This window comes from Lampris incognitus, chromosome 18, assembly GCF_029633865.1.
Source record: "Lampris incognitus isolate fLamInc1 chromosome 18, fLamInc1.hap2, whole genome shotgun sequence".
Classification (NCBI taxonomy): Eukaryota; Metazoa; Chordata; class Actinopteri; order Lampriformes; family Lampridae; genus Lampris; species Lampris incognitus.
Genome location: NC_079228.1, coordinates 28,416,827 through 28,438,236, shown reverse-complemented (window position 1 = coordinate 28,438,236; position 21,410 = coordinate 28,416,827). Strand labels below are relative to the sequence as shown.

Here is a 21,410-nt window from a genome sequence, read left to right as displayed (position 1 = left end):
TTATAAGAGACGGGCCGGGGGTGAGACAGTGACCCTATTCAGCTTCTTGCTCTGCTGATTGATGAAAACAAGAATCACTCTATTCTTTCTCTTACCCTGTTTTTCTCTCTCGCACACTATTTCCTGTATTATCTTTCTCTCACTTCACTTTAAACACTCTTTCTTCCTGTCAGTTAAAGAGGTGTAGCAGTGGACATTCACTACCTCATCTTTTTTTTTCATGCTTGCATCCTTTCCTCACTGCTTTATGTGGCAAAAGATCCAGTTCACTGAGCTATGTGTTATATCTGTGCATGCAGGGCGGTGGCAGCAGCGGGGGTTGGGGGGGCTCAGAAATAACAGTTTTTTATAAGTGACTTAGGGTTGCATAGCAACACATTCATTTGCCATCCTGTCTTGTTACCTCCAAAACCCTCCCCAAGTGGATCGAGATCTAGAATCATCTTTTTGCTTTTCTGGGTGGATTAGTAGGATACACCACTGCGATTCCAAGCACCTCCGTTTTGTCTTTTTCATACATGGGGCTGTTTTCCCGTTACGTGATATCTGTTTTATAAGAGCCAGTGAAAGATGTATGGCCTTCGTGAGCGGGGCACAGAAAGGTTGTTCTCAGGGGTTTTCCAGATGATAAATGAAGGGCTTGTGTTAAATGACACAGTGAGTCCTCCCCTAATGTTCAGCCGTCATTATTGATTAGGTGTTTGAGGGACTCGGTTGCAGGACTGTAGTGAAAATGATGTAGGATTTCAGTGTGGCTGACACAAGAGAATCTATTAATAATAAGCAACATCTGAAAATAACATTCCTCTACCTGACCTACGAGTCCTGTACGTTGCTCTGGTAAACAGCTGAACTGAACAAGCTTAGTGCGTCCCCCCCCCCCATTGACGTTAATGTCAGTGCCACATATAACTGCGCTACAACTTCCACCGACTCTGATAAAGCTCTTTATACTGACTTGGGGAGACAGATGTGCTGTTGAAGTGCGTAGACAATGGATGTTTCAGAACCCCATACAATATTAATGAATAGAACATTTCCAGGCCGATAAACAACCCAGATTCATTAGCCATGAGAGAGGCTTAGGCTTACCCGCAAGCAAGACCTGGCTCCGTGTTTCTCCTTTCATGTCACATAGTAGACTCTGAAAGGTGAGTCATACAGGAATAACATAAAATACTCAGTGTGAGAAGTTTGTACGTGCGTGCGTGCGTGTGTGTGTGTGTGTGTGTGTGTGTGTGTGTGTGTGTGAGTGACAGGCAGTGGAGGAAGTGGGCTTTTTAGGTGTTAAAGAGTTGTGCTTTTTTTTCCCTGTTGAGCTGCAGACTGTGTGCATTAGCTGCTGCCTGCACCCAAAATTGTCATGAAGCCGATAACGTTAACACTCTTGAATTGGGAAACCGCTTCTATTCCCACATGTAATTACAACCTGACAACACAGTGAGACATGGTGCGAGTTGATTACATAGGTGATCACATTCGTTTTGTGCACTCCACGGATGGACATTAATAATGTGGCGTTAGGCGGATCGTAAGTCAGATATCCATACCGGATCGGTTGAGGCCCGGGTTACCAACGACCGCCACCGGTACTGTTGGCCAGCAGGGTGCCGGTGGAAACTATGCTACTGTTGGATGAAGGAGAAGGAAAGGGGGAAGGCATGTCCAGAGGCAGCGGGAGAGGAGGAAGGGTAGGAGGCTGGAAGTGAGAGTCGTAACCTTGAATGTTGGCACTATGACTGGTAAAGGGAGAGAGCTGGCTGATGTGATGGAAAGAAGAAAGGTAGGCATACTGTGTGTGCAAGAGTCCAGGTGGAAGGGGAGTAAGGCCAGGAGTATTGGAGGTGGGTTCAAACTCTTCTACCATGGTGCGAATGGGAGGAGAAATGGGGTTGGGGTAATGCTGAAGGAAGAGTATGTCAATTGTGCTGGAGGTGAAGAGAGTGTCGACAGAGTGATGAGTATGAAGCTGGAAATTGAAGGTGTATTGCTGAATGTTATCAGCGCATATGCCCCACATGTTGGGTGTGAGATGGAAGAGAAAGAAGAATTCTGGAGTGAGTTGGAAGACGTGGTGGAGAGGGTACCCAAGGAGGAGAGAGTGGTGATTGGAGCGGACTTCGGTGGACATGTTGGTGAAGGGAACAGAGGTGATGAGGAGGTGATGGGTAGGCATGGTGTCAAGGAGAGAAATGTGGAAGGACAGGTGGTGGGGGATTATGCGAAAAGGATGGAAATGGCTGTGGTGAATCCATATTTCAAGAGGGAGGAACACAGGGTGACATATAAGAGTGGAGGAAAGTACACACAGGTGGACTATATATCTTATGTAGAAGGCATAATAACGTGGCGTTATTGCCTCTTTTCTCCTTTAGGATTGTGTCTATAACAATACCATATCACATCAACATATCATAGCGATTCCACCTCCGTTATCCCTTATGACTATCTGTAACAACACCATATGATGTACCAATATGCCGGGTAAACGCATGTGTCATTTTCTGCAACACGGAAAAAACGTTTAAAACGATTTTCACTGGTGGAACAGTCCATAATGTGCAACGTGTGACTTAAAACCAACATGCACTGAGATCAAATCAGTAATATACCTTACAAAGCAGTCTCAACCTAAATTATTACGTTTTCTCTCGCCATTTTTCACAGGCAGGGAGGAAGATAGTATTGTAAAGATTTGATAGTCTGCACACTAGAACTCCAGGAGTGTGTTTATTATATAAATTTTGTTTATTATAAATATGCAGGTGGTGTATTGAATTTGTTTGGTAGGAGCAGGGAGCAAATGACAGAGTTAGGTACTCAATGCTGCATTAAAGCAATGGCTTGTATTGTGGGTGGTATGGTTAATTTGTGTTATATCACAGCACCGGGTCAATAACTGTGATAATGCATTGTGGTTGTCTGTGTAGCTGTCATTGTCCCTTGACTCACCACGTCTGTTCTCCCCCAAGGTGATGTCCCAAGCAGAGGGTCAACAGAAAAGCCTGGTGCAGTCCATTGACTCCCTGCCCACCAAAGGTCCTCTGTCCTGCCTGGACCAAGACTTGCTGCTGCTCAAAGCCACGTCAGCCGCCACCCTTAGCTGCCTGGGCGAGTGTCTGAACATCCTCCAGCAGACCCAGAGCCACAACCAGGCCCAGCCTCAGTACCAGGCCCCGCAGCACAACCACGCCGCCCACGGAGCTCCCTCCGGTGAGTCCGCCCTGGGCCCCATTCCAGTCCTTCTGCTGGAGTCCCCAACCCCTCCATCTCCCTCACCCCCCCTATCCCCCTGGTCCCTTCCTCCAGAGCCTGGTGCCGGCGGCAAGAGCCACCTGGCGGAGCTCGACTGTGGCCCTTGTCCCTACCTGTCAGGAGCCATGAACTTGAACATTTGTAGTAAATGTTGTTGAATGTTGCATTTGGATGTTGTTGGTTTATATGTTTTTTATTTGTTATTTTTTGTCATTCATATTTCCTCTTCCATAGTTTGCAGTGATCAGTGATGTTCTTTGTTGGTGATGTCGATGTCTTTTTGTTTTTGTTCCTGGTTGTGTGTTATGTCTTCTCGTCAAGTGAAAAACAATAACTTTGCCAGCATCAATTTTATGCATGAGTGAATGTGTGCGTAAGTGTATTTATAGTCAACAGTGTTTACAAAAACGTTGATAGAAGCATTTAAGGCTACCTTCCTAAGTGCATGTAAGAAAAACAATCGGAGTCTTCGTGCGATTGTGTGAATGAGAGAACCTAAAAAACGACGACTAATGCTATGCATCTCCGTAATGGATTTAGTCTTTGCCAAAGAAATACACATTGGTGCCTACAACCACAGATCTATCTGCCATGTTTAACCATATCTATGCCAGATCTTAATAGATCCAATAAAGCTCGTCTATGCAAACCTTTAACAGCCTGAGGGTGCTTCTATGTTTGTCTGTGACACCCCCACCCCCACCCCCATGTTGGGCATGACAATAAACTGTGCAATACTTTTAAAAGGAGGAAATTACACTCCATATACCGCATCAAGAATCGATCTGCCCCACTTCCAGATTGATTCCAGTTGCTCTACTTCCCCCTCATCCATATTTAGGCTTACTTTCACTGTAGATAAACATCCGTCAATGAGTTTTCCAACAGGATGGAGTCAAGCCGATCGAGGAGCAGAAGTTCTGCTCCACCTCCATTTTTGTCTCTTAGAGGTGGGCTGGGTAGTGTCTCTGGGTCTGGGTTGGGCCTTGGTTCTGAACTGTGATTCTGAAAATCCTCACACTTTGTTGGTCTTCTGTCCCGTTTGCGTCAACAGTCACCCTGCCCTGTGTCTGGTCATCAGACAGGGTGTGGTGCGGAGCTGGACGGCCAGGCCGCAAGTACAACCCTCTTTCCTACCGCTGCCTGGCTGAAAAGTCCTGCGGGGGTCCAGGCACTCCACGCTTTCGGCATGTATCCCACCCCTGCCCCCCACGCCAAAACACACATGACCCAGTAACAGTTTAAGGGTGCTTGGTCTGGCTAAAAGATTGGTAGTATGGCACACTAGCATGGGAATGGGAAGCAACCAGATTTGATGGAGCTGGATGGTTGGTTGGTTGCCTGGTTGGATGGTTTTGTAGTCTGCTCATAAGACAGCCTTGTAGGTCTGCCACTGCATGGGTGCGGTCATGCTCTAGTTGTGAGCCCAGCATGATGTCGAACTAAATTGGACTAGAGCACAGGAATCCCTCTGGGCTTTTACTGGCACAATGAACACATAGCACTTAACATAAACAACCCAGGCTACTTGGTGGTGTCAGTTTGGGTAATCAGAATGAACATAAGGAATATATATGTCTCAAACTTTGAGCATCTTTTGTAAATTCCCACCAAAAATGTCCCGGTCCTAATCCATAGCTCATACTATCCATTGATTACACGAGGGATCTTGTTTGCTTGCTCGTTGTCTCTTGGATTCCCTCCCTCACAGCAGCACAGAATCCCCATACATGGAGGATTTTCCTTTAAGGGGATCAAAATCCATAAAGGAATGAATATGCCTTGTCACCAGATTTTCAAACCCGTTCTTCCCCAGCAGCTTGACATGAAAGCAAGATGTTGTCTTCATTCATGCAGAGTGAAAATGAGAGGCAAATGGCATGTTACTTTTCAAGAGAACATGGATGACAGAATATGAATGGAAGACAGTGGTGTACGTTATTTTGAGTGTCTGTGAGAGAGACAGAATGAGAGAGAGAGAGAGTTCAGCATGTAAGGGAAGGTAGATACTGGTGTATGTAATGGCAGCACAGGTGTGGAACATTGATGTCCCAGCCCAGAAATGGAAGGTAAAGCCATTGGAAACACATTTTGCATGAACATTTATCTGTCCACCTTTTGTTCTGCATCAGCTGTTTGGTTCACCTGCATGCTCCTATCCAATGGCCTTTGACACTCTGTTTTTGGTGCCTCATGGTGACATCAGAATCAGTCTCCAGATTTTGGCTTGCAATCTAGATCTAGTCTAGTCCCTCTAACTTTACCTTTTGACAATCTAGTCCTTCATACTAAGAAGCTGAACTACGGTGTTCTTAACAATATGCCTTGTGATGATTATTTTTTCTGCATGAAGACATAAAAGATATGACATTAAGACATTACACTGAGCTATTTCCAGAGATTTTCCTTCTCACATACTTTCTTGAAATGCGTTCAGATCCGACCATTAATCTTCTCGTGGAAGTCTTGAGAACGCCCTCATTCAAATAATACCAGCTCTGAAATTATATTTTCACTCTACTAAATACTCACTTGTTCCTTGGGGCCATCTCTGCCCATGTCTATATAATGCTTCAATAAAAAGGATTCTACATTTCAGATGCTTAGTGAACTCTCTTTTAATGTTGCTGTCAGTCAAACATGCAGTTGACCGTAGCAGAGGCCTGGCCTGAGGGTTTTGCAGAGCATTTTGTTGGACAAGACTAGCCTCGGGCGTCTCTCAAAGCCCACATCTAGAGCTTGCTTTTTACTAACGGACATCAAAACCTGGGTTGGTGCTTTAGACTTTTAACCTAATTTGGCTGCTAGGATGAAAGATGAGGGGAGTCTTTATGCAACTCTTTTTGGATTGAATTAGAATCGATCACTGTGGGGCGCATTAGAAGATCTGCAAGTCTTTTAAATATTTTTTTTTATATCTCATATCAAAAACCGCGTTAGTGATGCGTTACATTCATAGAAAGAAAGCAGAAGTTTGGACTGTAGTTTGAGGTGATGCATAGCAAATCATAATTCGGCTTTTAAATGACTGCAACTGCAGGTGTGCAACCAAAGCTAACTTACCCGCTTCTGTGAGGGCTCATGTATAGGATCACAAGGATTAGATAACAGGTGAAAGAGAGTGTGGCTCTATTAGGATTCTGTGTATGGTTTTATTATCCCTGGCCCTGAGTTTAAGTGTGTCATTGTCATTCAAGTCAGTCCTCTCTTGACCTGTTCCTACGCAAAACATTGCAGCAAGCCTGAGCATAATGATGTATCGTTTTCAGAGAGAGAGAGAGAGAGAGAGAAACACAATTTCCTGGCATTGGGTAGACATTCTCAATTCAAGCTCATATCGTTGCACTCTAATATTGACCATGTCTTCCATCTGAAACTTGCATCAGATATGAATACACAACAGAACAGATACTGCTTGCTGATGTTTTCTCCCCCAATATTTTTTTGCTCAAAATTGATCCCATCAAAAGGTTATTTAAACATATACACTATATACACAATACACTGCAATTTTTTTGTCCATACTCGTCGAGCTTATCCCAGAATATTTGTAGTCAAACTATTTTACATAACCATCCATCAAAACGGCATGTTAATTATATTGATAAAATTCCTTTTCAGGGAATGATCGCAAAACAATCTTAAAGAAGCCTCTTTTATGACAGTCTCTTTTGTTTTAAACAAAGCCTTAAAGCAAGTTTCCCCAACTCATTCTCAAATCAAAAAGAAGAGATTATACCCCCCCCCCTTCCCCCAAATGGTCCTGACCATGCCTTGTTTTGCCTTTACAGATGGTGTTCCTGTGTGGACTGTTCCAAAGTCGCTCTCAGGGGAGCAGCTGAAGAACGGAGGTCTGACTCCTCTTCGGTCAGCAGAGCCCTCCCCGGCTCTCAGGAAAAAGAGTCTGTCCCATAGTGCCGAGGTGAGACAGACTGGTTCATATTCTACGAGTTGTCTCTAGTCCATCTCCATGTTTTGTTACGTCAGCTTATTTACCTATACTGATCCGAGACATGTTTTCAATCCGCACGGTTAAAATACAAATGGCTGAAACTGTCTGTCGGGAATTGAAAGCCCTTTTATTTAGTGTGACATTTTACCCAAAGTTTAGCAAAGAAAATTCGTTTCGGCGCCAAATTTTTGGGCCCGGACAAAGTGCTTTTATCGCATCTGAGCAGCTCCCAAATATCCGCGTTTCATTTCCACCCCCCTCTGTTTCCAACACCGCGTCCTAACTGGACGCGAGAGTCCAGCTACCGCATGGCGTCTGTGCGCACGGAAACCGTCACGTAAACAAACCACGTACCGATCAGCTGTGCATTCGAGATCACACCGGAGACGCTCCTTCTTCTTCTGCTTCTGCTTCTTCTTCTTCTTCTTCTTCTTGGCGTTTATTGGTGGAGACGTTCCTTTCCCATGACACTGCTTTTCAAAGCGAGCGCCAGGAAGTAAACAGAAACAGGGCGTCCGGGTGGTGTGGCGGTCTGCCTGCCAACACGGGGATCGCCGGTTCGAATCCCCGTGTTACCTCTGGCTTGGCCGGCGTCCCTACAGACACAATTGGCTGTGTCTGCTGGTGGGAAGCCGGATGTGAGTAAGAGTGGGGTAATTGGCCATGTACAATTGGGGAGGAAAAAAAGGAGGAAAAACACTTAAATAGAAACAGGCTTGTGACGTCAGAGTGTACGCCGTTATCGCCATTGTTTACATGAGGAGACGTTTTGTGCGTTGGCTGGTCACTGCTGCATAATCCAACACTCCCACGGCACAGACCCCGCCCCCAACGCTAACGCTAACCATAGTTAGCTTTTTTTCAGGCTTCTGATTGGCCAACATGGTTTTGGGGTTAGGGTTATATCGCCGCCAGCTGGTTGAGCATTCTCTTGACCGCGAATCTGTTGTGTTTTTGTGGTTTCATTTGTACATTTTTTTAAACAGTGCTTGTGCGGACAGTTTTTTTTTAAGAACGAAAGAGGAAAAACTCCGTTTTCAAAAATACCCGTGCAGCTTCGTGTGGACTGGGTATTCAAAGCGTTCCTGCGTGCACCCCAGCGCTCTTTAGCCCGTCAGCATGGGGCTGATCGTTAACGTATCCCACTGAAATCCTGCTGTACCGCGCTTATCTCATCTACGTCAACATGAAACAAACAAGTTTGCAGTCTTTGCTCATCGTGTCTGAAGACTCTGCCGCCTGTCATTCTCAAAATTCTCTCTGCGTCTTGGCTGGCGGGCGCAAAAACGCATCTGCGGTGATTATAACGGTAAGTCAGCGATGAATCCTGCCTCGCTCTCTGCCGTCCTCTCACAAACCCGGCGTTACCCAGCATGACGTAGGCACTCAAGGCTCCTGAAAGTTTTAACAGGGCTGCTATCTAATAAGTGGGTCACGTAGTTAGCAGTCAGAGAGAGCTCAGCACGTCGCAGAAGGCTTTATAAACGCCTGCCTGCTGCAGAGAGGAGACTGATGTCTTGGACCGGTATCTCTCGCTGCGCCTGGGCCGCCCTGAATCAATGACAACAAACAGAAAGTCTGCTTACAGGGAAGGAAATGTGCGTCTGAGTGTGGGAGATGGGGTGGGATTGGAATGGAGGGTTGATGGTGGAGGAGGAGGGGGGGTGCAATGGCGTATTATTTTCTGGCTCAGCTGGAATGCAGATGTTGGAACTATTTTCAGAACAAATGTGACAAAGACAGTTTTTACCCCCAGGCGGTCAGAATAATGAGCAATAGGCTCCATACATAACTTGCATTGATTTATTATTTTGTGGGATTTCTTACTTCTTGTTTTTGTTATTATTCTTTATTTCCTTATATATAGTTTTAAGGGCTGAGAGAGCCAGGACACATGCATTCTATTGCATTTGAAGGCACATAGTATTTTTTTTATGTGTTTATGATAATAAAGTGAACTTGAACTTGAATATATACCTTACCCTGACATACTTTAAGATAACTGTGCCTTCACTTGATGTGTTATGCAAAATCCCCAATTCATATTTTACAATGTGGCCAACAACTTTGAGAGATGCAGTAGAATATTATTTTCCTGATTATTATTTGAATGGGGTACTACAACTTTATAGTGTGTGTGTGTGTGTTGGGGGGGTTATATTTCTGACACAGCTCTGCCACTTCAGCCACATTGATCTTTGGTTGTGACACCTTGTTCAAACGTCTTCATAATGAAATTCTTGCTATGAATAACACGAAGAAGATTAATGAGGAGATTGTCATCTCAGCGACAAGCGTCGTCATGGGTGCTCGTAATACCTCCTTTGTCAAATGTTAGACTTTTCTTATTACTTGTCATGAGCCTGTGTCATTAGATATTATGTGACGCGCTCACGTCAGATGTTAAAACGTGGCTCCACGGCCTCAAATTTCACTCTTAATGCGGAGGGAGGGTCCGATGGGAGGGGATGACATTTTGCTCTTAATGTGTGGGGTGAATAAGCAGCCCTGTCTAAATGCCCGAGGGACTCTCCAGCAAGCTCTTTAACCAGCAGACATGTAACTCAGCGATAGTGGGATACAATCCACCATGTTAATGATCATTTCGTCCTGACAGATGACTCAGACGAGTTGTAAGGGGCTTTGCGATTTGAACTGTTACTGATGTACAGTCAAGCTGCTCGACGCTCTTATGTGTGCGTGTGTGCGCTTGTGTGTGTATATGTGTATATGTGTTTGTATGTGAGTCTGTGTGTGTGTGTGTGTGTATCTGGGATTGCCTTTCCACTATGGTAGTTTGGTTCCTTTAATAATAATGTGACATCATAATTTAAATGACTCAGGCACCCCAGCCAACCACCTATGACAGTCATGCCACCATTTGAAAATGTCTGTCATTACATTTGTGCTGTTTGGCTAATGTATTTTCACTTATTCATTTATTTATTTAGCATTTGGTAACTCCTTGCAAGATATCCATCCATAACTTGCAAGTAAGGCAGAATGACCACAGGAAAACGATTACAGATGCAGCACAGTGTTGAACGTAGGGGACAGTTCACATTGCAAACAATAAAGATCTTGAATGTCATCTTGTGGCCTCTAAATGATAAGGGTCTAGTGTTCCTGTTATTCTGTCAGTAAAAGACATATGTTAACAGTTATTTTCTGGAAAGTGCTGTCATTTGATTTGGCACACTTTTTTAAATGACCAGATGTCACTTTTTTTAGATGGTTGCTTTTCTCATTGTGGAATAAAAGTATTTGGGTCCTAAATTTAGATTTTTACAAACCATCTCGAAGCCTTTCTACTTCTGCTGGCGTTACTTGTCCCGTGTTTTGCTGCCTCCTTTGCATCTTCCTGTCTGGTTTTCATGCCTTTTGTTGTAATGTTAACTGCACTGGATCAGCGTCTCTGGAGCGGGCCGGGTCTGAACAAGAGGCCATAGAGGATGTGGCGCAGATTTACCAAGGCCCACTGGTTTGACACTGACTTGGATCCATCTGCTAATGAAACTCTCCATCCTCATCCATTCCTGTCTGATTAGTCCCTGCCCTATCAGGCTGATTGAGTGTTCATTATCGTCCTAATGAGTTGATGTGATGGGAGATGGGGGGAATGTTTCTTGAGTTTAATTTAGAGTTGAAAATCTAGAAGAAGGACTAGGGTGAAATTTGGATGGAGTTTATATCATCGAGGACTGGGACTGGACGTGTGATTGGGACGATAATCAAAATGGATGTGAATTTGCCTGCACACCGGAGGTCAACTTTGGATAAATAGAAGATTGGACGCGTGCCATCTCGTGGCTATTCCGAGTACTGCAGGTAGAGTCAGCAGCCTCATGGATCAGGTCATTTCTGCTTAGGCCAAAGCCCTCCTCTTTCAATACCCGTCTCCATTTAATGGTTCTTAAATTGTAATAAAGGCTGTGTTAGTCGGACAGATGTCATTGTAACTACTCAAACTGGATACAGGGTAAAATGAGGGCAGTTATTGCTTAAGGTCAATCTACAATCTGGGTGCTCAGTTGGCAGGTTGTAGAAGCACATACAAAACATCTGTGACCACCTGTAAATGTTATTATCTTGGATGTGGTCTTGAGTACAAGGATTAGAGTATCAATTATCCCTGCAGTAAATGAGGCTTCTCTGTTTGAATCCTCCAGCACCACGCTGCTGTTTAATATTCACACTTAAAATGCAGCTGGCAGGAGAAAAGTTGTTGCTCTCTTTTTATCACTGCCCGGCATGGGGCCAATTCATGACTGTGGGAAAAGGAAGGATAGGGAAAGGTGCTTATGTTGGCAGAAATCAAGTCAGTGTGTGCATTTCCAGCAGTATCAGTGCATTCCCTTAGCAACTATTAGACCAGTTCACTGCAGTTCGCCATAAATAGGGGGTTGCAACTGTAGGGAAGAGAGTTAATGACATATGTTCAATCAGTCCTGCAATTCGAAAGAAGATTAATGGTAAATGGACTGCGTTTCTGTAGCGCTTTTCTAGTCTACCGACCACCCATTCAGTGTATGCCTCACATTCTCCCATTCACACACTGATGGCGGAGGCTGCCATGCAAGGAGCCAACCTGCTCATCAGGAGGAGTTAGGGGTTCAAGTGTCTTGCTCAAGGACACTTCGACACGCTCTCTGGAGGAGCCAGGGATCGAACCAGCGACCTTCTGAACACTGGACGACCCGCTCTACCTCCTGAGCCACACGGCCCCAAATCTTCCCGTTGATTGAGTTGTAGATGTTGTGGTATATCAATGATTTATGCTGCAGTTTAGCTAACTATGACGGAAGTTTCAGCCACGTTATTAAACTGTAATTTCCGGATAATACCAGCAGAGGGTAGCAGAGGACTCTGCTCCGGATCTTTGTCGTGACTTCTCACTCTTGCATGAATCAATATAAGAACCTATTTTATTCCTGCAACACGGTTTTTTATTTTAGTTTGAGGTGAATAATGATGCTAGTGGTCTGTGCAGTTGGGTTTATATAATCTATTAGAAACATGTTGGTAAGCAGTCCGTGGGTAGGAGCCTTACAGATATATTTACCTGCGAGCCATATGAAAGCACAGGCTTAAAGAGGAGCCAAACACGTGGCGTTAATCTTTAAATTATTTCCTTATTCGGTGCAATTCATAAAATCTGCAGTGGTTTTGAGTAGGTTCACTAGTGTGAGTCAGAATAATCCAGTAGTGGGGATCAACCACATGGATTTTCCTTTACAGAAAAAAAAGAAGCTCATCAGTGAGACAAACCTGATAGCTATTTATTTCAGTAGGGTGTATGAAAAACAGCTAATGAACACACTTTTACATAAATTGTTCCCTCATTCACACAGGACGGGTGGGTGGTGGAAGGATCAGCCGATGAGTCATCCACTGAACCTCTGCTGTAGGTTGGCACACTGGATGCGAGGCCTCGCTGCCAATTAGAAACTTACACACCAGTCTGTCTTCTGGCGTTCTTCTAATTCAGAGCAGAGATGCTGCAGTCTCTGTGGAGCAATGATTTCCCCCCTTTCTTCTTTTATTGTCTGTATCCTCTGCAGCGTCAGAGCTCGCAGTGTTATCTCGCCATATGTGTGTGTGTCTGTCTGCCTTTTGAGGGGATCTGGGTGTGAGTCCATTGGATTCTGTGCCGTCCTCTGACAGCCAACTGGTTTCAAACAGGCGACAAGAAAACTTTGTTCTAATGTGCCGCTGTGGCTCACAAGGTCTCCGTCTGTGATTTTTTAAAATTTTATTTTATCAGATTTAACATCAGATGAGCTGCAACAGAAAACACCACGGAGATTTTCTTGTGCCTTTGTACCGAGACAGATGGAGCGGCTTAGAAAACAGTGATAATATTAATAATAAGGATGACAAATTTAACAGGAACTTCTATCTGATTTTGATAACAGTTGTGTGACACTAGACTACATGTTTTGGACCAGTGTATATCCTGGCGTTGGATTTAACAATGTATAGTGTGGCTAGTTTGCATTAACCAAGATCCTGAAACATTCCTTTATAACATGGTGAAACATGTACTGTACGACTTCTACTCCATGATTAAACGCTGTATATACATCCTGAACTGAAGTCAGCTCGTCAATAGGCTTAGTCAGGATCTAATCCACCAGCACAATCCGCCTCAAGATGACTCAACTAGCCGTGCTATAAATGCATTTTCTTTGATGTGTGGGCTTATACAGACATCCACGTATGCTTCATGTAAGGCCAGTGTCAAAGAAAATAATGAAGTGATCTAAAGCATGTTAGAGGGGTGTGTGTGTGTGTGTGTGTGTGTACACCAGACTTTTCTATCCTAAGGGGGACCAAATGTTTCCGAGGATAAAAAAAAAACCCACCTACCTTGTGGGGACATTTTATGGGTCCCCATGAGGAAAAGGATCTAATTTAGAGTCAGGACTTGGATTCAGGTTCTTTGATGTGTGTGCGTGTGCGCGCGCACATGTGAGTGCGTGTGTGTGTGAGCATGCATTTGTGTTTGTGTGCGTGCGCGCGTGGTAGCGTGCATGTATGTGTGCAAGTGCACATGTGCGTGCGTGCATGCATGTGTGTTTGTGCGTGCGTGCGTGTGTTCGCGTGCATGTATGTGTGTGTGTGTGCAAGCGTGCATGCACGTTTGTGTGTGTGTGTGTGAGTAAACAGTGCAGCTGTAGCAGCTGCATGCATATCCCTGATGAAACTGCTCATTATGATTTATACATGTGCTACGTGCTAAGAAGTCAACTCTCACTCCAGCTGCCTCGTTTCTGATGAAGTCAGAGATATATTTCGGGGTTTAGGGATGGGTATCAATTTAAATTCACCTCTTCATCCCCACTAATTCACTCCTCATGCCTTGCTAAGCCCGTGCTTAGTTTATTACATTATTCTGTGCCAGTCTCCGAAGTGCATCGTTGCCTCTTTTTGCAAATTTTTTATTTAAATTTATTTATCTTTTTGGCAACATCGGAGCTCCTGTTCCTGGTACTTGATTTAAAAAACAAAAACACAAAACCTTTCCCTCTTTCATGCCAAAACAGGCGCATGTGTTTTCGTGCACAGTTCACCCTTTCTTTTGCAGAATCCCCAAAACCCGTTTGGGAACAGATCACACGCGGCATGTTGCTGTCCAACACATTTGCACACCAGCCCCGTGAGACCTCATCGTGGTCGCGTTGTGACACTTGCCTCAACGTGTACAGATACTGTGTGACGTCACCAAAGTAAACCAGTATTCCGTGTCTGTTGTTCCGGATGTCTCTCATCGATAGTTCGGCATGGTGGGCACATTTCCCAGTCGTGTGACTACGACCATGCAACATAAATGCAGGGAAAGCAGACCTTATAGCTCAGTCGGAGCGGAGAGGGGCGCGATTGAACCCCAGTTTTGTGAGAGATCCCCGCCTGCCGCCCAGTGACTGCTGGGATAGGCTCCGGCATCCCCACCACCGTGAGAGCAGGACAAGCGGTTCGGAAAATGGATGGCTCGTTTTGACGAAAAGCCATAGTTTTCAGTCACGTGACCGACACGGAGCCCCGGCGGACAAAACAAAGTTCCAACATGGCGGCCAACAGTGGAAACTCCGTAGAGCAGCAGCACAGACCTGTCAGTTTTCCAGCTGTTCCAAGCAACGACTATTTGGATCACCTTACTAAAGAAGAAGAACACATTTATATTAACAAACTACAAGTTGTGGGCACTTGCGATCCATATACAGCACCCGCCGCAGTGTTTCATTCTCCAAAAACAGCGAAGTCCCTGCCTGAGCTCCAGTTTGGCGATGTTTACATGTCTCTTGTGGGGAATCCCTCTCCTTACACTGCCGCCACGATGAACGCTTACAAAAGTACAGACACTTATAATATGTGTGTTCGTTCTGGATGGGTCAGTAATGCTGCCGCTTGGGAAGTGTTTTGCCCGCCAGGTGGGCGTTCCAATATGAATGTGACGTCACGCGAAAACTCAGGATTGGCCTGTGAGCGCAACACCGACACACAACCACGGACCCTTGGCGCCAGAAGCTCTTCCCCAAGGGATTCTTCGTGTCGTTTGTGTACTACCGTGTATCTGCATGCAGCTGGCCACAACATAGCTGTAACTCAAACCTATACAGTCTCAACTACGTCATGTTTCTGTTTAGCCCGCCGAGCTTGACCTACTGGATCTGATGACTTCCCGCGCAAGTTTACTGACGCCTCTTCCATTGCGTCCTCAGGTTGATGTTAACCTTTTCGCTAACACCAAATGCAGGTTTCGGTGTATGATAATTTCAATTATTTTGTGTGTCCCGATTCAAATAGCGTTATGTTTACTCTGAGTGCAGCCGCAATAAGCATCCCCCCCCCCAATTGTACTTGGCCAATTACCCCACTCTTCCGAGACGTCCCGGTCGCTGCTCCACCCCCTCTGCCGGTCCAGGGAGGGCTGCAGACTACCACATGCCTCCTCCGATACATGTGGAGTCGCCAGCCGCTTCTTTTCACCTGACAGAGAGGAATTTCGCCAGGGGAACGTGGCGCGCGGGAGGATTAGGGACCCCAGCACCCCCCCGAACAGGCGCCTCGACCGACCGACCGACCAGAGGAGGCGCTAGTGCAGCGACCAGGACAAATACACACATCTGGCTTCCCACCCGTAGACATGGCAGATTGGGTCTGTAGGGACGCCCGACCAAGCCGGAGGTAAAACGGGGATTCGAACCGGCGATCCCCGTGTTGGTAGTCAACATAATAGACCGCTGTGCTACCCGGACGCCCCCGTAATAAGAAATGTGAGGCTAGTGTTGTCACCCTGTGTGGGATCGAGCGTAGTTATTCAGAAAGTAAATGTCCGTCCGACATCGCTTCAGTTTATGTTTTTGGATCTCAACATCCAAACGTTCGCCTCCGGTAAGTAAGCAAACTTTGAGCCTCAGACTCTCTTGATCCCAACATGGATTTCTCTCTCTGCCAGACTGGTGGAGGAGTTCGGGTCAGAGATCTGGGGTACCGTTATGTTGGAGAAGGGAAAAAAAGGGAAGAGTGCTCTATCCAACAAATTGAAATCTGTTTTGCGCTGCGTGTATAGACAACAGAAAGCGTCATTTTGGTTGCACCACTAGTCTGGTTGTCCCACTTAGTCCAGTGATGACTCACACCCTTCTCTCTCTCTCTCTCTCTCTCTCCAATTTATTCTCTTTTCTCTGTGGAGCCTGCCCAGTGGAGTCGCAGGCAGAGAAATCCACTTTGCTCTCGCTTAAACGCTTCATAGGTAGATGGTGAAAGGAGAACACTTCCATTAAAAAGGGATTTCACAGCAAAAGGTCAGTGGAGTTGAGAGTTACGAGTGCACACCCACACCCCCACCCCCAACAGGCAGGTCAGGGCACAATGAAGAAATGGGGGGGTGCAGGTAAAGGGGGATTCAGAGGTTGATGTGTTTGGGATAACAAAGAGGTGAGGATGAGGCTGAGGAAGAGCTGGGGTTGAAGATGGTGGGGCGGTGGAACAGAACGAGCCCCCAAAGGTTAGCCTGCTCACGTGAGGGGGGTACTGTTGGTATCTCCCTTGATGCCCGGAGAGAGGGCGGGGGGGGGGTTTGGAGTGAGGTAAAGACGAGGGAATGTAAAATGAGATAGCTGAGGAAAGAGATGATGATGAAACAAAATAATGGATGGTGTGAATGAGGAAAGGAAGATGTGAATGAAAGCAACCACCTTAGCGGGGGGGGGGGGTACTGTCAGTGTCTCCCCTGATGCCCGCAGAGGTAGAAAGACAGAGAGGTAGTGAACTGGAGGATGTCACTGTAGAAGAAGAATAGAGAGAGAGAGGGGAAGTTACTGTAGAGAGAGAGAAGAGCGAAAGAGAGAGAGAGGGTGAACTGGAGGAAGTTGCTGTAGAGAAAGAACAGAGAGAGGTTTGGAGCGAGGGAGAGACGAGGGGCTGTATAATGAGATAGTTGAAGAGAGAGACGATGATGAAACAAAATAATGGATGGCATGAATGAGGAAAGGAGGAAGCGAGTGACAAAAACAGCCTTAGTGGTGACAGTGCGAGGGTGGACGGGGGAGAGAAAGAGAGAGGGGAAAAAAAAGAAGAATGAATCAAAGATGAGTGTCAGTCAATGGAAAAAAGACTGTCAGGCATGAGAGGATTTGGAAGAAAGGGAAGGAGGAGGGAGGCTATTAAAAGCAACAGAAAGATAGCTGGAGAAAGAGAGGCAATTATAAAGCCGGAGAAAAGGATGGAAAGAGCCAGGGACAGACACAAGGCATCGGAGGTAGAGACAGATTGGATATCCGCAGACAAGTAAGGGAGAGAGCTAAAACTGAAAGAGCGGCATGCAGCGATATACAGACGACACAGTGTAAGGACGGAATGAGAAAACACAAAAAGGAAATGTGAGAGATAAGGCAGGGGGTGTTTTGGAGCCGGGTGGCCGCCCACTGGTTCCAGGAACAGAGTCGACGTCGTTTCCAGATCTGCAAACAGTGCCGGTAATGAAATGAACGGATCTCCACACCCCACCTACATGTGATAGGGAGGGGGAGGGGTGTGTGTGTGCGCACGTGTGTATGTGTGTTAAGGAGTCAGGAAACACGAGGCCTGGAGGAGAGTGTGGATGACAGTGGTGAGGGGAGAGAGGAGAGAGTGAAGAAGGTGGTGGGTATGGGAGGAGGCTGAGGGAGCAGGATGAAGATGTGGGTGTGTAAAGAAAGGTGTGGACAGAGAGAGAGCGAGAGAGAGTGAGGACAATTGGACAAGGATGAGGGAAACATCAGCGTCATTGGGACTCTCCCTCCACTCCCCCCCCCCCCTTCCACTTTGAGTGGGTGATAGGAGGAGAGTCTCTCTCTCTCTCTCTCAAGTCATGCGTAGGGCACACCTCCACAACTCAGCCACATTGCACGTCTCCCTAACAAGATCCAGGACTCCACGAAGAATACCGCTCACTCAGACAGTAAAAGCCCTCAGAGGAGGAGGAAGGCTGATTATTTTGATGTGCAGAGAAATCCTGTCAAGAACTTTGGAAAGATTAAAAGAAGAAGACGCCACTGAACAGCGGGGCATCAACTCACCGCTCATTTTCACCCACTTTTTGGCGACGTCTCCTTTGGAGGGTAGAACTTTTTAACCGGATATCACACAAGCGGAAAGAGGGAAGTGGCTCCCCTCTTGGTGCGGGTCCATCTCAGCAACGGTGCGGTATCTTCAGCCGCCCGCCGCTGCGTGGATATTACTGCTGGTTGTGTCACCTCGAAGAAAGTTTTGGGGGTTTTGTTCTTCTTCTTGTGACGTAACTTCACATCAAACTGGAGATGAGATCCAGCTCCATACAGGACAAGTTTGTTGCAACAAATCCATGCAATGTGAGTGTATGTCAACTGGTGTGTGTGTGTGTGTGTGTGTGTGTGTGTGTGTGTGTGTGTGTGTGTGTGTGTGTGCGTGTATGTACCATGTTTAACTATCCTAATGGGGACATTTGGTCCCCATTAGGACAGAAAACCCAGAAACCACCTACCTTTGTGGGGCCATTTTGTGGGGCCCCACAAGTGAAAGGGTGTATTTTAGGGTTAGGACTTGATTTTAGGTTTAAGGTTGGAATTACGGTTAGGTTAAGGTTAGGGTAAGGGTTAGGGTTAGGCGTGCAGTTTGCGTGGTTAAGGTTAGGGTTAAGGGCTAGGAAACGAATGTAGTCAATGAGGGGGCCCCACAAGTATAGATTTGCGAGTATGTGTGTGTGTGTGTGTGTGTACCCCCACTTTGCATTTGCGTGTCTTTGTATGGGCCCGTGTTCTTAGTTTCTGCATCTTCGAGAGGCTGCGGGGTTGAACAGCGTACTCGCAGCCTTGAGCATCATCCATCTTGCATTGGCTCGTTTGAGCAGTAAACATCAACAGTCTGAGACTGTACGCGTAATTTGCCTCCAGAGTGAGGGCCTTTGTTGACTTCATGAATAATAGAACAAACTAGCTGCCAGGGCACGCTCTGGCAGCACACTATAGAAATATGCTGTGCTTCCCAATTTTTTTTCGGCAGCCTTGACAACTGTCAAACCAAACTTGTCTCATAATATGACTAGCTAAGTGGATTACCTACATGGACGGGTTGCATTTCCGATTCAAACAGTTACACCATCTTCATCCACGACACTTTGAGCAGACTGTCCCTTCCTCTCATGTTGGTCATTGCTAGCAGGGCCTAATAGTGAGCTTCAGCAGAGCTTTGTGTCCCTTGCGCCATAAAGTATATGCTAGGGGTCTGGGTAGTGTAGCGTTCTATTACGTTTCCTACCAACACAAGGATCGCTGGTTCGAATCCCCGTGTTACCTCCGGCTTGGTCGGGCGTCCCTACAGGCACAATCAGCCATGTCTGCAGTTGGGAAGCCGGATGTGGGTGTGTGTCCTGGTCGCTGCACTAGCGCCTCCTCTAGTCAGTCGAGGCACCTGTTTGGGGGGAGGGGGAACTGGGGGGGAATAGCATGATCCTTCCACGCGCTACGTCCCCCTGGCGAAACTCCTCACTGTCAGGTGAAAAGAAGCAGCTGGCGACCCCACATGTATCGGAGGAGGCATGTGGTAGTCTGCAGCCCTCCCCGGAACGGCAGAGGGGGTGGAGGAGCAGCGACCGAGACGGCTCAGAAGAGAGGGGCCGGATACAATTGGGGAGAAAAAGGGGGGAAATTTTAAAAAAAGAAGTATATTCTGACCCAGATTATGGTCTATATATTCACAAACACTGGCATCTATGCCGTTTCCCCAACTGTCTAGATCCGTAAAAGCAAATACGTGACACGTGCGGAGGCTCGCGCTATTTCCGCCAGATCCACCCTGCAGCTCTGGGAGTCGCTGACTGCCATGGTTGGATACATCACCCCCTACTGGCTCCCCGCCGAGCAGAACAAGGAGAAGTGACCGCTGTGCTTCCCCGCTACACTATACTATACTAGAAAAGGGTCCCCATGCTAGCTTAGCATTCAGTTTATCATTATTTCCAACTCTTAAGTTAAAAGCCTTGTCTAATAAGGTCACTTAGTCCACTATATCCACTCGGGGGCGCGGTAATAATGCGCTGACCCCTCCACAGATTCCTTTCTCTATCAAGAGCCTCTTTAATTAGTTAGTAGCACTCGAATCATAACAGACCTCCCTCTACCTCCCTCTCCTCCCTTTCTGGTCTATTTATATCGCATCTTCTCAGGGAAGCTATTAGCTCCTGGGACTTTATCGTGTGTGTGTGTGTGTGTGTGTGTGTGTGTGTGTGTGTGTGTGTGTGTGTGTGTGTGTGTGTGTCCTTTGTGCACACTAGTCCATAATACCAATTCCATAAGTGTGTAGGTGGTGCAAGCGTGTGTCTTGCACGGTGGGAGGGAGTGGGGATGTGTGTGGCTCGTGGCGTGCATGGGATGAAATATTCAGGCGACAGGCAGCCCCCTTTCCTTCTGGAAATCTCACTCCGTTTCCTCTGCTTCTCTGCTCATCATGAGCAGGCGTACCCTGTCCAGCGGTGCCGTTTGTGCGTTTCAGTTCACCGTGCCTGTCTTGTTCCCGCTGTCACAACCCCTTGACGGTCTTGCAAAAGAATGAAATATTGACCATTTTGAAAAGATAAAAATCCTAAATTGATTCATAGCAAAAAAAGTTACGACGTTATTAGAGAGGAGAGGAGAAAGAGAGACAGAAATAATGAGAGATGAAAGAACAGAGGGAAGGAGGGAAATGGAGAGTTTTTAGTTGCTCACAGGGCCGGGAGCACTTTCTTGCATTATACATAAGCCCCCCCACCCCCAGCCTCCCCCAAGTTACTGCGGGAGATATCAAAGGCATTAGCTCTTCTTTCACAAGGATTGGATCTTGCTTTCCGCTGAATGCTTGAACACAAACAGAGGCCATAACCCATGTACACTCATTCGGCCGCCCAATATCAAACACCCACCAAGACGTTGACTAGGTCAGGGCCGTAGGTTGCATGGGACAGTCGGCGAAAAGGCACTCAAAGCCCCAAGTGATAATGTGTATGTAGGCTCCCCTGTCCATCACTGTACAACCATTATGAGACTGTTTAGGTTGTCCAGGTAGCGTGGTTGTCTATTCCGTTGCCTAACAACATGGGAATCACCGGTTCGAATTCCCGTGTTACTTCCGGCTTTGTCGGGCGTCCCTACAGCACAACTGGCCATGTCTGAGGGAGGGAAGCCGGATGTGGGTATTTGTCCTG

At 46.4% G+C, this 21,410-nt stretch overlaps 1 protein-coding gene across 1 annotated transcript in view; it reads left to right on the top strand.

Annotated features, from left to right (window-relative positions):
• LOC130128400 (oxysterol-binding protein-related protein 10) overlaps positions 1-21,410 on the top strand; it is a 62,960-nt gene that overhangs the window by 29,418 nt on the left and 12,132 nt on the right. Inside the window, exons 6-7 of the mRNA XM_056298016.1 lie at positions 2,973-3,213; positions 7,047-7,177. Coding sequence (XP_056153991.1) covers positions 2,973-3,213; positions 7,047-7,177 — 372 coding nt within the window. The remainder of the gene's footprint in view (positions 1-2,972; positions 3,214-7,046; positions 7,178-21,410) is intronic.